Source organism: Haliotis cracherodii, unplaced genomic scaffold (assembly GCF_022045235.1).
Source record: "Haliotis cracherodii isolate W230 unplaced genomic scaffold, xgHalCrac1.p SCAF_10, whole genome shotgun sequence".
Taxonomy (NCBI): domain Eukaryota; kingdom Metazoa; phylum Mollusca; class Gastropoda; order Lepetellida; family Haliotidae; genus Haliotis; species Haliotis cracherodii.
The window spans coordinates 26688847-26706296 of record NW_027266265.1 but is presented as its reverse complement, the minus strand read 5'-3'; the positions used below and the strand labels follow the sequence as shown (position 1 = coordinate 26706296).

The following is a 17450-nucleotide window of genomic DNA, read 5'->3' as shown; positions in this document are numbered from 1 at the left end:
CTGACGAATATAGGGGATATTTCCTCGAAATGTGTCACCGTTATAACTCTCATTCATATATTTGACATTGCGTTCTTCGGGAATTCCTTTTTTGGATTTAATAGATGGGGCGCTATCAGTATTTGCCACGTGATGTGACGTCATGTGATCTTGACACAGTTTCCACAGTGTGACACGCCGGAAGCGGGCCACGTGGAAGCCGGACATGATCAAGCTGGTTATATACTCGGGCGTATTTCCTAGTTTGATCAAATTAGACGTCCCTTTTATGTATAAGACTTAACACGTAGCTAGGTGTAGCATACTCATTGAGTCAGCAGAATATGCCCGATAATTGTGACTCGACGTTTACAACAGAGGGTGGGGTAATGAAGAAATTCATGGATCAGCCCCAAACACTACCCTCCCATGCGTTGTCACCAAGGACATACATGTGGAAAAGAATTTGAGGTTATAAACTCTGCACACAAAAAAAGAAGAAGAAAAGAAACGCAAACGTAGTAAAATCGTAAATATCTTACGGAGAGTTGCCGACATCCATACAAAATTAATACCTAAATTGAAATGGTCATATATGCATTGTTTGTGATTGATTTGTGTTGAAAGAATGAGGTACTGCAGAATCTTGGTGAAAAGATGGAAAAATCGCAACAAGGAAAACAAGGATTGCGTACGATATTAGCCCAGACGGTGATGAACAGTTTACGCGCTGAGCGTATTTGTCGGCTATGACGTCAATGGTGTCAAGGTCACAGAGTATGGCCACAGCTACGATTGGAGACGAGTTTGGTTTAGTGAGGAGTTACGTTTTATGCTTTGCCGTACGGACGTCATTAGGCAACAAGACAACTTCTTTAATAGGCATTTAGAAGTTGGAGTACTAAGTAAGGATAAGAATTTATGGATGAACAACTTCTTTTTTACAATTATGATCGACGTTTTGGTGTAGGTTCTAACACCGTTATCAAGCAAGTGCAAGTGGACTCTAAAGGTGGCCATACAAGATATTTAGAACAGATGACCTTCATCTTGAAAATCTACTGTTCCATTTGTGCCATATGGAACCTGGGTCAATGACATTGATGTGTGCCAATTTTGAACAATTGATTACTCTTGATTATGTAAATGAGATAAAAAATCTAAATCACTTTGCGTTTCTTGTTTTGCAGAGAATATACATATATGATTTACATTGTACTCTTGAAAATCACAATGGTGAAACCGGTAGATTAAATGCGAGTGATGATCTTTGGACTTTGTTTTTTATCTCTATATATGAGCTTATTAATCGAATACTTTAAAAATAATATGTCTGATATCGTAACGAAATTCATCGACATATATATCATAATAATACTCAAATAGCAAATGCAACTGACAGTTGTGATTTGCAAGGTGCAAGAATTCCCGCAGCTTACTGCTGAGGCACAGTCGCATGAGAAGAAAACGACGCCACGGAAACACATATTATTATATTACTAACATATCTGGTCTCTTGATTCTAGGCGCTGCGTGGAAGAGAAGATGCACGATGTGGTTTAGAGACATGATTTAGTTGGGTGTGGGTGTTATCTAAATTGCTTTCGATTCACCCAGTTACAGTGCAAGTGATTCCATGGCATTTGATTGGCTAGCGATTGATTCCATAACGTAAATCAGGGGACTACCTTCGTTGTTTGTGCTGTATTGTTGTGCTGATCGATGTCACTGATTTCGTATCGTTTTCTTCAGGGTTTTTTGCGTTCATGAATACATAAGCATTCTGTGAAGGTGTTATTGTGACATTAAGAATAGGCTTTACTGTTCTTTTGCGTTTGTGCTGCGCGGATTTATACAATGTGTACAGCGGTTATAATTATTTTACCCTAGACCTAGGAGTGCAATGGTTTTTAAGGGCCAGTATATAATACATATGCTTCATACGGACATACTTTCCTTCAGTACATGTTTCTCGAAAAACTCACACATAATTTTTGTCAATAGCTTATTATTAATATTAAGTTCGTATCGTGGGGATTAAGGTTAAGAACAAGAAACGAATTATATTAAATGCTACAAAACTATTAAATAAAAGATTGACATTTTCCGAAGTTATTCTTTTTGAACAATAAAGGCGTTTCTTGCATGACCGTTTGATAATTTTCTGACAAATCCTCTTTTGTTGCTACTTGGAAGTGCAAATGTTCTGACACAATCACCTCCATACAATATGTGTTTAGTAATTCACCAGACAGTGCTCTCCTCTACACTGGAAATTATGCTTAAGTGTAATGTACTGTTTGTTTGTTGTTTAACACCGCACTCAGCACTATTCCAGCTATGTGACGGCGGTCTGTTAATCTAGAAAATCTAGTGATTGATGTCATGAGCATCAACCCATGCAAATGGTATACGATCATATGCATCAACCAAGTCAGCGAGCCTGGCCACCCGATTCCATTAGTCACCTCTTACGACAAGCGTAGTCGTCTTATACGGCAAGCATTGGTTGTTGTACACATATTCTAACCCGGATCTTCACGAGTCTGTTAATGTTAGTTATGTCCCAAAATACGAGATTACGTTAATTTTAACCTCCATTCACAATTTCAACTAATGTGTCACATTCATTGTTATAACACGGGAGATTTACATAAATATAACATGAAACTGGATTCTTTAATGCTATTTGTCAGTAGCATATATCACTGAAATCACATGTAACAGGTGTCATGCTATCCCCGGACTGAATCATGATGTACGTGTACTCTGTGTTGTATGTAACTGATACCTGTTGACTGACGTTGTCCATGTGATAAATAAGTCAAACTATGCAGTCCTGACATGATATAAATAGAGCTCGCATAAAGAGGACTATGAACCCTTGATAATGTCCCTCGATTCAATACATTTGTGTGGGTTTGAAATTTAAGCCTGGTCGTTTTACCAATGTAATATAAGTATACACGCTATTTTAGTCGATGTAAAACTGGCGTTTACATATTATGTATTTCGTATGTATACTTTAAAGGCCTTATAGTCCTTCAATACAGAAGAGAGCGTGGTAGAGCGTCCGCCCGGATAGCGGAAGGTCCGGGGTTCGATTCCCGGCCGCGTCATACCAAAAGACGTTAAAAGGTGGTACTTGTTGTTACCCTGTCTGTCGCTCGGCATTAAGGGGCTAAAACAAAGACCGGTCGGCTCGGAGTCAGTATACTGTTTCTGAGTGGAGTGTTCATGTTAAACTGCTGCATGGTATCTCAAAGAGCTAGCACTATAAATCGGCATCAGTCCGGACTAGTACAAGCAGCCGCAATAATCTTGGACGCGACGTTAAACCCCATTTCACCTCACCTCACCTTCAACACAGAGATGACCACCCGTACATGAGTATTTGTCAATCAGAAACCAACATCTGTGGAAGGAAGACAACCTTCCAGTGAGTTAGTGCTAATTTGCGATTATCCACAGTGTATGCGGTTGTGTTGTACTTTTGTTCTTGGTCTAATGGTTATATTGCTTTTTGTCAACATCGCTGAAACTTATTATTGTGTATGATAATAATAAGTTTCAGAGATGTTAACAAAAGCAGTATAACCATTAGACCAAGAGCAAATTTACAACACAACCGCATACACTGTGATCCTATGCAGCAATATGGTCCCGATAGACACCCACAGAGTCACGCTCCATGGTACAAATATACGCCATATTGAATAGGATGAAACGTTTGGTCTTGCACAAGAGGGTAATATAACAGCCAAGACGGCTACTGTGTAGGAGGCTTTGTGAGCCTATACAACGCAGTGCCTCCAAGCCTGCAAGTCCGGACATTATATTTGTGTAATACAAAATGTTACATTTACCAATCCAATACTTAACCACATTGTAAATGAGCGTTTGGTCAAATGTAGAGTTTGTTTTATTTGTTGTTTAACGCCGCACTCAGCAATATTCCAGCTATTTATAACGGCGGTATGTAAATAATCGAGTCTGGACCAGACAATCCAGTGATTGCCATCATGAGCATCGATTCACGCAGTCGTGATAAGGTGACATGCATCAACCAAATCAGCAAGCCTGACCACCCGATCCCGTTAGTCGCCTCTTACGACAAGCATAGTCGCCTTTATGACAAGCATGGGTTGCTGAAGACCTATTCTATCCCGGATCTTCACGGGTCCTCAAATGTAGAACGTGCTCGATGTCATTTTATGGCTTAATGTGGACCTTGGAAGAGGCAGTTGGGTTCTTCATAATGAACGATTCTGAGATTTCTGTTTTTCAAGAAAAACTAAATATATTGAAGATGCATACCATGTGATGTTTATATCTAAACGATGTGCAACACTATCAGTAAAAAGTACCTCTCGGCATGAATATCCATTTCATGAAATTCACACAGCTAGTGCAAACAGGTGATGATCCCGTCCTTCATAATATGGGGGTGTTCTTAGCAAAAGAACTACCAATTAAGAAACACGTAATATCGTTTTTTATTCATGAAATTGTTATGTACTTAAGAAAAAAGTCAAAGCACGCAAGCGTCCTCATGCTTTAACTATAATAGTTCAGGGCAAAACTATACTTTATAACACTACACATGGGGGTAGAGTAAACTTTATTTCTGTTCTAAGAAGCCGAATTTAAGATTATTCTGTATATGTTTTATTGGAGCTAGGTTGAACATCAAATACGTAATGACTTAGCTGTGACGTAAATTGAAAATTCACGAACAGGGCTAATCGACGGGCTCTTCCACCTAATTGCCTGCACCCTTGTGTTGAGAGACTGAAATGGGTACTTTGTTGTATAATTACGTCTTATTTCATTATCCGTTCAGTGTGCAGCTATCCATGATCCCGTGCAGCTGTAAGTAGGATTTTAAAAAGTAAGTTTTTATATTAATTTGCTCCAAATTAATCACGTGACTCGAAACATTCCACGAGGGCATTGTGGGACCGAGCTAAGAAATGTAAAGAAAGCCAACCAAAATTCGGTGTCACTGGATTTTGTCAGTTGAGGTGTCTTCTGTCATACAAGTTGTAACTTTGTGAACGATTCACGTCGGTTACTGTATTATGTATCGCAAACAACTCGGTGAGCAGACAAGGCCTAGTTCTGACATTAGCGGTGGAAACAAAGCCTGGGACGGACATGGCTGAGGAAGAGCAATGTTGCGCCCGTTTTGTTTGACTGCAGTATCTTGTCAAATGCCCTACTCTGAACAACAGATATACACGTGGTTTTGAACCATTTCAAAGATTGCTCATTCCTTTAGGGTAGACTCATACCAGACTGCAGTTGACACAGTCCTTTGTCCAGAGACAGACATAATACGAAGGCAGGACCGCTGTGGCACGGACACAATGGTTTGGATATGTTTGTGATCAGCGTGCAACATCATCTTGCCATATTTCTTCCAACGTAATAATATACAAATATTAGACATGTTTAAGGAAACCATTCACCGAAAATTGATGTGGATGCGCCATCTTGCTTGATGGCAATGACAGAACGATGTCACCAAGGGTACGTTAGATCACGGGGGACGTAATTTGAACGTAATTTTAAAAAGTGTACTTTTGTGTAAGTGTAAGAAAAAATGACATGTAGGAGTTGTTTATCGTACAATAAAACACTGCAGGGATAATAAACCAAGTCGTTTATTTTTTTATAATAGATTTCAACATTATGCAAAGCCTCTTTAAGGATGGTAATGAAACGCACAAAAAAAACATTTACCCGTATTTAAATAATGATGACTCCCTGAATGCATATAATCCAAAATCAACAATGTCGGACAAGTTTTTTCATTTTATGATCAGGCATGTTAAGTTTGGTATTTCCCAGATATTCTCACAATTTTCACCTCGATTATTTGTACCCTTTCTCCCAATACCGATTGTCATATTTTCCCACGTTTGGATGCGATCGTTCGAGTTCGTTTGTCTACGTTGCCCAGCTACATCTATGTGGAACAACTGACGAGACACTTCCCTCTAAAAAATAACGATGTCATCAATTTGCGAGGGCGTGTTCGAATGTCCAAAAATGACGTCGTGATAGAACAATGTTTTATCGGAAAATAAACTATGCTTCACTCTTTATTTTACTTTGTGATTTATTGCGTAGCTTTCTAATATCTCAGGATAAAATACAGTTAGCGCATTTGATCGTTTAGCAAATCAACTTATACACTTTCCTCCGTGATATTGCTCAAAGCGGCGTAAAACCATACTCACTGACTCAGCAATTGACTACAGCATGCGTGATTCATCATGCCATATTCAGGTTTAGAGGCCGGTTGCCTGCTGTTGAATGAATCGTCTGTCTGTCTGTCTGTCTGCCTCGTACTCGGGTCATTCTTAAAAATAGTCACTGTATTCCCATTTAGAACATGTCCGTTTTGTCCATTATGTGACCAATGTTTTGTTGAGTTATATAGAGCAGCGTATCAGTGCGTTATAGTGTCACATTCTTTAGGCTCTACCATAACCTTTCATCATTGTAATCCCGATTGTAACAGAACCATGAAATTCACTGATATTTGTGTTTATCATGTAGCGTTTCTCGGTAGCATCAAGCCAACGGATAAAAACGGCATCCGTTGGGGTCATATATGGGAACATATTTCAACATAGAAGATCAGGTAGATTCTACTTTCAGTGTTTACAAACAAACATGGCGGATTAACCATATACATACAAACATACATACATATATATGATCAAAATCGGACAACTACACGATATATAACAATACAAACACATAATAAAAACTGAAAAATGAAATATTCATATTGTTGTGTTACATTGTTAGCGGAATATGTTTTCTAATCATGCAACCTCTAAAGCTTAACACAAAACAACTATTGCGGACTCGTCTCGTATCAAAACACGGGCTGTGTACTCGCGGGCAGATGACCACGGAGTACGCTGATCATTGTGTGGGATTAACGAGACTGATTAATGAGTGATTTCGTTAATTTGTTGAAAATTAGCTGTGTCGGAGTCGGAGTGCGAGACTGTAGGATTAACGGGTCTAAATAGCACTGATTTAATCGGTTCCCACCATTAGCCGATTGTCGGATTAACGAGTGTCAGATTAACGAGACTTGACTGTACATGTACCGACAAATCACTTGGATAATAGTTATCATTATCAAAAACAGTACTCTAAGATACCGAAAATCAGTGTGTGACAGGGTCGTAGCTAATAGGCCGTGAGCTAGGTATGACCCACGAGCACCCCCACCCACCACATCCAAACCCCACTAATTTTGTTTAAAGCCCATAAACATACTAAACATGATTTTGAATAACTTGTTTCAGTGGCATTTAGAAGTTGGTGTGATGAAGTAAGACGAGTTCTATGGATGAACAACTTCTTTATTACAATTAGTGCGACGTTTCGGTGTAGATCCTAACACCTTTATCAAGCAAGTGATGAATAGTGTTAAACAACATAGGTATCTATACTTATTAACATCAAAGTTTATACAGTTAATTGATTGAGAGCTGATTAAGATGATTGGAAGCCTGTGGATGACTACTGAACACAGAGTAGGCAAGCAGACTGATAGAGATGATGGAAGCCACGGTATTAATTGGACGGACAAAGGGATTTAGCAATTAGGTGATGGTAAGCAGGCGGGATGTAATAGCCTTGGTCTCTGTTCATTGCTGGCTGGATCCTTTTGATGTAGATGGCTTCTCGGAGTTTCCTGATTTTGTAGTCTGATTGATTGTTGATGTTGTTCCACTGGATGTTGTGGTCGGGGTGGGTTTGGGTGTGGTCGGAGATGGCTGATTTTGAGTCCTTTTTTTTGTACTGAGGTCTTGTGTTCTTTTATTCTAATGGGTAGGGGCCTGGATGTTTCTCCTACATAGGAGTCGCCACAGTCACATTGTATGTGATATACGGCACCAGCTGGGTCTTCTTTCTTTGATGTAGGGGGCTTGCCATTGGCACTGAGGATGTTCTGGATTGTCCTGCCTCTCTGGAATACTGTATCAATGTTGGCGTGGTGTTTGAGCAGTCTGCGGATCTGGTAGCTGGATGTTCCTATGTAGGGAAGACTGATGACAAACGGGGCTGTCTGATGTCGTGGAGGCTGCTCTCTGGGGCTGAGGATGCTGTTGATGCCCTATGTCCATCCAATTAATCGACTGGCTTCCATCATCTCTATCAGTCTGCTTGCTGACTCTGTGTTCAGTAGTCATCCACTGGCTTCCAATTATCTTAATCAGCTCTCTGTGTCCATCAATCAATTTACTGTATAAACTTTGATGTTAATAAGTATAGATACCTATGTTGTTTAGCACTATTCATCACTTGCTTGATAAAGGTGTTAGGATCTACACCGAAACGTCGCACTAATTGTAATAAAGAAGTTGTTCATCCATAGAACTCGTCTTACTTCATCACACCAACTTCTAAATGCCACTGAAACAAGTTATTCAAAATCATGTTTAGTATGTTTATGGGCTTAAAAAGATTTTAGTGGGGTTTGGATGTGGTGGGTGGGGGGTGCTCGTGGGTCATACCTAGCCCACGGCCTATAAGACATTTTACATGTTTTGGCAAATTTTAAGATTTCTATTGCGAATAATGTATTAAGGAAACACAGCGGGATCGCTTTCTTTATATGTGCTTGTAGACCAGTTGGGGGTCCATGTAAAACAGCTGGATTTGACCGAAATATGTCCGATTAATTACCTTGTTACATATTGTCGGCGTTAGGACATCTGACTCGTCTTTTCGCAACGTCATGACAGGTCAGGCTGACTCTGAGCAAACGTGACGTCTCATCGACTAGAGTACATTCCATTCGATAAAGGGCAATTATTCTATCGGGTGGGCCGATGGATTACCGCGAAAGGCAAGAAGAAAAATATGTGTAGGAAATTGTGTTTCACCCTTGTGTAGTTATCACTGTCCAACAAAGAGTTTTCAGTTGGAACTATATTGGCTGTTGTCAATGTCACTGATTCTTTATCCAATTTAAAAAAGGTAGCTTATTCTCTTGTGATGAGGACGAGAAGTTGTAATGTTGTAGTCACAGCTGCCTATGTTTGTGTAATTCAAAATGTCAGTGTTAAATCAATGGTAAAGGCATCCAACGGTCAAGAGGAAAATTTGAAAACGAAATGATTAATGAAGTGGAGAAATGTCCATGCTTTAAACATATTTTCAGCGTCTTGTGCTGACACTCCTGATAAAGTATGGTCGGTGTGAGCGTCTTGAGCTGACACTCCTGGTAAAGTAGGGTCGGTGTAGGCGTCTTGTGCTGGCAATCCTGATAAAGTATGGTCGGTGTGAGCGTCTTGTGCTGGCAATCCTGGTAAAGTAGGGTCGGTGTGGGCGTCTTGTGTTGGCAATCCTGGTAAAGTATGGTCGGTGTGAGCGTCTTGTGCTGGCAATCCTGGTAAAGTAGGGTCGGTGTGGGCGTCTTGTGCTGGCAATCCTGATAAAGTAGGGTCGGTGTGAGCGTCTTGAGCTGGCATTCCTGGTAAAGTAGGGTCGGTGTGAGCGTCTTGTGCTGGCAATCCTGGTAAAGTAGGGTCGGTGTGGGCGTCTTGTGTTGGCAATCCTGGTAAAGTAGGGTAGGTGTGAGCGTTTTTTCTTGGCAATCCTGATAATGCCGGGGCGATGGGAGCGTGACGAACCTCTCATAGTAAAGGTGTTAGTTGCCAACTGACATTACACACGAAAATACTAATGAGTGAGTGAGTGAGTGAGTGAGTATGGTTTTACGCCGCTTTTAGCAATATTCCAGCGGTATCACGGCGGGGGACACCAGAAATGGGCTTCACAGAAAATACTAATGATGAAACGAAAACTGTTGAGAAGTTAACGTGTAGCCTGTAAGGGACGCCCACGCAAAGATTTCACCCCAAAACAATGTATCTCCTTTCCAACTATTTTTGGTTGTCTAGTTCCAGTTGGCATGGTGTAGAAGCCATAGAGATGTTTGCCCTAAACGATTTACCCATCACTCAAAAAGGCCAGAAATATCACGGTGCCGGTTACAGTGATGGAGACGACTCCTGTACCCCGGCATGGGGTGCTCCTCCTCAGTGCCAGGTTCTCCCTGGTGTGGATCAGATAAAAACTATACGCCCCTAGCTTGTGTCTCCATTATGGATGCAACGATCATACTGAGAGACATTTGGAAACAGATTTCTTATGGAAACCTGGACTATCTCTGCTCCACGCCAGATGTGCTAATGATTACAATTTTTTGTGTCTAGCCCTATTAGCAGCCGGGGCTGATAAATTGTACCATTGTTCCACAAACGAATTGATTACAATTTTGAAATTGCCTTTGGCATATTTTCTATTAGATTTTATTTTCTTTTTGAGATGGGTGTAGTCTTACCATTTAACAAACATTTCGTGAGATACATGTATTTTGTAATGACCAATCTATCATTTATATCATGTCTGTGCCATGTTGAACAACGATGTTTGGAATCAGCCGACCCTAGAGCCAGTGGTTCACTGGTCACAGAAAGTAAAATACCCACAACTGAGTAGACATATGATCAACAATTCCGTTACCACCCAGCCAACAGTTTGGGCCCACTGAAGGGACGTAACTGGGTAGGCCTTTGTGGACCCGTTCGTAATTGTCCACGGGCTCCAACTGTTTCTCAGTGGGCATACATGTACAGCCCATATCGGACCGAGCTTGTCTGTCTGTGTTTATTCCCTGTATGCTTCTCATATTCAACATTTTCGTGGCATCACCACCTCATACATTCACATGTATATAAAATATGAGGCATATATTCCACATTTCATGTTTCAAAAGTGTAGCATTTCCCCCCGTATTTATATTTAAATATTGCCGAGGAAGGGTTTGGAAATTATGATTGAAACCATTCCATATTACTGCGCACAGGTACAACATTAATACACTTCACCGTTTACTGCAAATAAGATGATTGATCCTGAATGTATCAGTGTAAGATGCTCCGGGGAATGTTTAGTTAACACCCCGTTCTTCAGTCTAATAACACAAACATACATCACAACTGCTTTCAGTCAGCACAAATAGCAGATACATGTTTTGTTAGTATTTTGTGTATGTGGATACTTAATAAACAACATTCACGCAGACATGGCGGACGATGTCCGGTAACCTGCATGTGCATCTTACTTTGTACACATTCCAGGAAAACGTGCACTGTTTGGAACCCGTTTGTGAGGATAGAATTTAAGAATGACAATTATGACATTATATGATAACTAGGTTAACGCTTGTGTGTTTTTAGATGGTAAACACCCTGTATAAATCCTGTATTAATTAGCTAGCCAATGTTTATTCGTTATACAGGATATTTAACTACCCCAAAACTGCCGAACCGACCAGCTGAATATAACATGGCACACATGCTGTTTCGGCTATGATGACACGCCACCTTGTGCAAATGTATAGTTCAACCCACTAATACGTTCTTTTAAAATTCAAACCTATTTATGAATATTAAATCTTTAATGAGTCTACAGTTCTAGGAAAGGGTGTGCAAACCACAGTATGACGGTGTTGAAAAAGGGCCTCTCCCCACTTCATATTTGTTTAATCACATTTTGAAACTTGACATGGACGTTTGCTGCCCGAAGAAAGCTTTTCAATATATATATATTTAAATCTGGAACGCTGTGTTTTGTTATTGTTAAAAACAATCCAAGTGTTTATACATTCAAATTAATGATTAAACTTTAGATTAGTCCCTTTTAAAACAGTACTCAGTTTAGAAACCAGTATTGTACGCGAGGCTAGCCACGTGCGTCTTAACACGCTACTTGTCTTGGAGTAAGTGCTGGTTTGTGCTGTCATATGTATTCATTCATTGAGTCCTTCACGTATGTCCTAATGTCTTGAAACAGACACAAGGTCGGGCGACTTCTCGCGACCTGTCGGATGAGAAATACCATGGTAATCCCCGAGCATATTGACGAAATTTTCCTATTACTGATATTAATTATTCACATGGCTGACTCAAGTGATAAGCTATCTCATGAATGGGACACCGTGGTGGCGGTGTTGATGAATGAAATGAGATATGAAGGTGTGTTCAGAAAGCTGGTATGTAACTGCGTATATTGCAACCCCTGATAACAGCGGACTGTGTGTCACGGAGAGACGGCTGATATGGTTGTTTGTGTCGTGAGCGGGCGTGATGTTGTGAGCGAGTGATTGGTGGAAATGAACTGGGCATAAACTACATTGGAGAATAATGTAGGTAGTACGGATACTATGTAACCTGTATAGGTAGTTAGATCGTTTGTTTTCGTTTGTCACAGATAGGTGACGATTGGCAGTGTCCTAACGTGGTATGTCTAGCATTTAGTTCATTTATTCACATGTACTGTGGCGGGTTGACTATCTGAGTAAAAAGAACTGTTAAATGAAACATATTTTGCATTAAATTCACATTTATGATTATCGGGACACAAATGTGCCCCGTGTTATCAAATGCCAACGGCAGTTGAAACACAAGATACAAACCTCCTCGTTCACGATGGAATCGTTGACTACTGTAAGTGTAAGTAATTGGTGTGAAGGTACTAAATATATACTGACAGGACACATGTAATCCCCTCCTTCACCGTAGCTTTAATTGTAGAATATCGTATTATTCAAACAGAGTGCACAAAGTTCACAAGCTGCTATATCTGCTTGTCGGTATCATCCCATGTAAGGTGAATGTTCAAGTTGGTTTAAACTCACTGACCCGAGATGTGGTTTACACATTCTGAAAACGTTTCGGGTCAGTAGGGTGGAAAGGCTTGACCCAAACACCGTGCTAACTTACTCATAGAACCGAAAGAGGGACCATTTCAACATCGGCGTGAATGATTTAATAACAACCGGACAATTTTCCCGCAGGTCAAAAATGTTCAAACAGGTTTAAATGTGCGTGATATATATGAAGGAATGAACTATTTCAACAATAATTTGTGAAATAAACAGTTATAAGGATACTATGTATATAAAATGTCCCGAGGAATGGGGTGTATGTGTAAGTAGTTTATCAAGACTTATACGTGTACATACAGGCATGCACTGTGCACATGGTGGTCACCCACATATACGCACACATCTTACTTTCTATTGAGAGCCGCTATGCCATGCCCTTGAATTTAAATCTGGTTCAAAGTGACAGCTTTATTTTCACATAAACCTTATTTTCCATGTCCTGCGGTTTTACGGGATCGGCGGCGTTTATGAGCCTCATCGTCAGGCTGTAGGTTTGAATAAACACCTCACTTCGGACAGAACCGTATGTCAGATTAATAAAGTCGGCTCTAGTAAAACAGTAAATGAGTGAGTGAGTGAGCTTGGTTTTACGCCACCTTTTGCAGTATTCCCGCAATGCACCGCCCCAAACAGAACATGAAATATCCACATATAAAAACAATACAATGGACTGTCCCCACTATTTCGTGAAGTGTCCGGTCTCTCATAGACACCGAACCTCTAATAAACGTCAGACCCTTTTGGTGTCCGAAAAGAGACACAGAAACGCCTGTTGGAGGAAATACGGTAAATCGTCTACCTCATTCTTCTTATGTTAGTTTATCAACACGATTTAAAGCATTATACAATTAAATATTTGGTCAAAATGCCCTATATCTGTAGTATCGTGCGTATGTCGGTTGCACTAAGCCATGTTAATGTTTGTATAATTCATATATCGGTCATCGTTGTAACATATCAAATCACTCGGTGGGATTCCGGGTTAGAAAAGGTTCCCAGCAACCTATGCTGGTCGTAAGACGCGACTGGCCGTAAGAGGCGGGTGGTCGTAAGAAGCGGGTGGTCGTAAGAGGCGGGTGGTCGTAAGAGGCGGGAGGTCGTAAGACGCGACTGGTCGTAAGAGGCGGGTGGTCGTAAGACGCGACTGCTCGTAAGAGGCGGGTGGTCCAGGCCGGTGACTTGCGTGTCCTCCTACCTCGAAGGGTGGATCGTCTTTCATACTGGCAATTACTGGATTGTCTCGATTATCGTCTGGCTTCTGTTTTATACAATTACTCAGTGAGATAAATATGCAACAAATACACCGAGATAACTGCATACACCATGAGACAGCATTACCAGCTCCATTACCCGTGTACATCAGGCCGGATCTCGGACCCGCATCCTCACGTGACGCCATACACTGTGTACATCAGGCCGGATCTCGGACCCACATCCTCACATGACGCCATACTGTGTACATCAGGCCGGATCTCGGACCCGCATCCTCACGTGACGCCATACTGTGTACATCAGGCCGGATCTCGGACCCGCATCCTCACGTGACGCCATACACTGTGTACATCAGGCCGGATCTCGGACCCGCATCCTCACATGACGCCATACTGTGTACATCAGGCCGGATCTCGGACCCGCATCCTCACGTGACGCCATACTGTGTACATCAGGCCGGATCTCGGACCCGCATCCTCACATGACGCCATACACTGTGTACATCAGGCCGGATCTCGGACCCGCTTCCTCACATGACGCCATACACTGTGTACATCAGGCCGGATCTCGGACCCGCATCCTCACATGACGCCATACACTGTGTACATCAGGCCGGATCTCGGACTCGCATCCTCACGTGACGCCTTACTGTGTACATCAGGCCGGATCTCGGACCCGCATCCTCACGTGACGCCATACACTGTGTACATCAGGCCGGATCTCGGACCCGCATCCTCACGTGACGCCATACACTGTGTACATCAGGCCGGATCTCGGACCCGCATCCTCACATGACGCCATACACTGTGTACATCAGGCCGGATCTCGGACCCGCATCCTCACATGACGCCATACACTGTGTACATCAGGCCGGATCTCGGACTCGCATCCTCACGTGACGCCTTACTGTGTACATCAGGCCGGATCTCGGACCCGCATCCTCACATGACGCCATACACTGTGTACATCAGGCCGGATCTCGGACCCGCATCCTCACATGACGCCATACACTGTGTACATCAGGCCGGATCTCGGACCCGCATCCTCACGTGACGCCATACACTGTGTACATCAGGCCGGATCTCGGACCACCTCGGACCCACATTCTCACGTGACGCCATACTGTGTACATCAGGCCGGATCTCGGACCCGCATCCTCACGTGACGCCATACACTGTGTACATCAGGCCGGATCTCGGACCCACATCCTCACGTGACGTTATACGCTGTGTACATCAGACCGGATCTCGGACCACCTCGGACCACCTCGGACCCACATCCTCACGTGACGTCATACACCGTGTCAGCCCTGTTACGTGGTACAGATACCATGCGTGTATATCGCTATCGCCAGCATACCATCCTGCGAGACTTTGAAGACACATTTACTGGAAATACACCCTTAATGATTGAGGTTAGTGGCTCAAGAACTTTAAACCAGAGTAGTGATACAAAATGAACCCGGAAAGGACCCATCAGTTCCCAACCAAAACTCCTCCCACCCTACTCTAGCACGCACCCACTTCTCGCGACAGTTCTTCTATGACCCCGTGGCAATTCGAGGGAAGAATTAACTCGTAAGAACCGGCTAGAGTGGATCGGGTGGTGACTGTGTGTCAATTTGCTCCGATGACGTGAATCGTTGCTCATGCTTTCAGTCACTGGTTTGATTTGTCCATAGTTACAGCTCACCGTGATATACTTTAAATATTTCCGACTTCGGCGTTAAACAACATTCATTCGCACCTTTCTTCTTAGAGACCACTCACTTGGCTTGAGCCTGCGTGTCCCGGGGCCGCTATCACGAGTCACATGGTGGGAAGCCCACGTAGTGTTGTAGCTATAGAATAGAAACCGGTGCCGATATTTTCACGCCTACATTGTTTGCGAGGGTGTTTGATAGATCAGTTTTCTCCCACGTTATAAAATATAGACATTCAGCATAAACGAAAACACGCATACATTGATACACTTTTCTCAACAAACGATGTAAACAAATATTGTGTAATAAATCTATATATAAAGAGGTTCTGAGACGAGGATATAGCGTTACAAAAGCACATGCGCAGTGGTTGGGTTCACATTGGGATAAATGAGAACAGAGGCTGAGGTTAAACTAAAATTGATATTTTTCTGAAACCAGTCAGAACCGCCTTCTCTGAACTTCAGTTGTTGTATTTAAAAAAACAAAAAACAACGTGTATCTTTTACAGGTCGTTGACAGTGTAACACAAGATATGTATCATTTGCAGGTCATTCACACTGAAACACAATATGTGTATCATTTGCAGCTCTTTCATAACGAAACACAATATGTGTATCATTTGCAGGTCGTTCATACTGAAACACAATATGTGTATCATTTGCAGGTCGTTCTTACAGAAACACAAGATATGTATCATTTGCAGGTCGTTCATACTGAAACATAATATGTGTATCATTAGCAGGTCGTTCATACTGAAACACAATATGTGTATCATTTGCAGGTCGTTCATACTGAGACACAATATGTGTATCATTAGCAGGTCGTTCATACTGAAACACAATATATGTATCATTTGCAGGTCGTTCATACAGAAACACAAGATATGTATCTCTTGCAGGTAATTGACATTGAGACACAATATATGTATCATTTGCAGGTCGTTCATACAGAAACACAAGATATGTATCTCCTGCAGGTACTTGAAATTGAAACACAATATATGTATCATTTGCAGGTCACTTACACTGATACACAATATGTGTATCATTTGCAGGTTATTCACACTGAAACACAATTTATGTATCATTTGCAGGTCGTTCATACTGAGACACAATATGTGTATCATTAGCAGGTCGTTCATACTGAAACACAATATATGTATCATTTGCAGGTCGTTCATACAGAAACACAAGATATGTATCTCTTGCAGGTAATTGACATTGAGACACAATATATGTATCATTTGCAGGTCGTTCATACAGAAACACAAGATATGTATCTCCTGCAGGTACTTGAAATTGAAACACAATATATGTATCATTTGCAGGTCACTTACACTGATACACAATATGTGTATCATTTGCAGGTTATTCACACTGAAACACAATTTATGTATCATTTGCAGGTTATTCACACTGAAACACAATATATGTATCATTTGCAGGTCACTTACACTGATACACAATATATGTATCATTTGCAGGTTATTCACACTGATACACAATATGTGTATCATTTGCAGGTCGTTCACACTGAAACACCATACTTATTCACTCATTCAACCCTTGCCTCAAGCACGTTGGTATATAATACATTAATAGCAACAAAAACGTGTCCACAGCCACACGAATCCTCCACTTAAAGAAAAGTCCACTGTACGATTCCGACTACACTATAAGCATGTGTTTGTAAGTCACCATCAAATATACCTGATTCCAGGTGTTCGCGAAAAGGTGAGCGTATCCTGCCCCACTGGTGGCATTCGTCACAAACGCATGCAAA

At 41.6% G+C, this 17450-nt stretch overlaps 1 protein-coding gene across 1 annotated transcript; it reads right to left on the bottom strand.

The window, feature by feature from the left end:
- Nucleotides 1–9174: 9174 nt before the first annotated feature.
- On the bottom strand, nucleotides 9175–9657 carry LOC139453677 (uncharacterized). The gene has a single exon (XM_071235152.1). The coding sequence runs from the start codon at nucleotides 9655–9657 to the stop codon at nucleotides 9175–9177; it is 483 nt and encodes a 160-aa protein (XP_071091253.1).
- Nucleotides 9658–17450: the final 7793 nt, after the last annotated feature.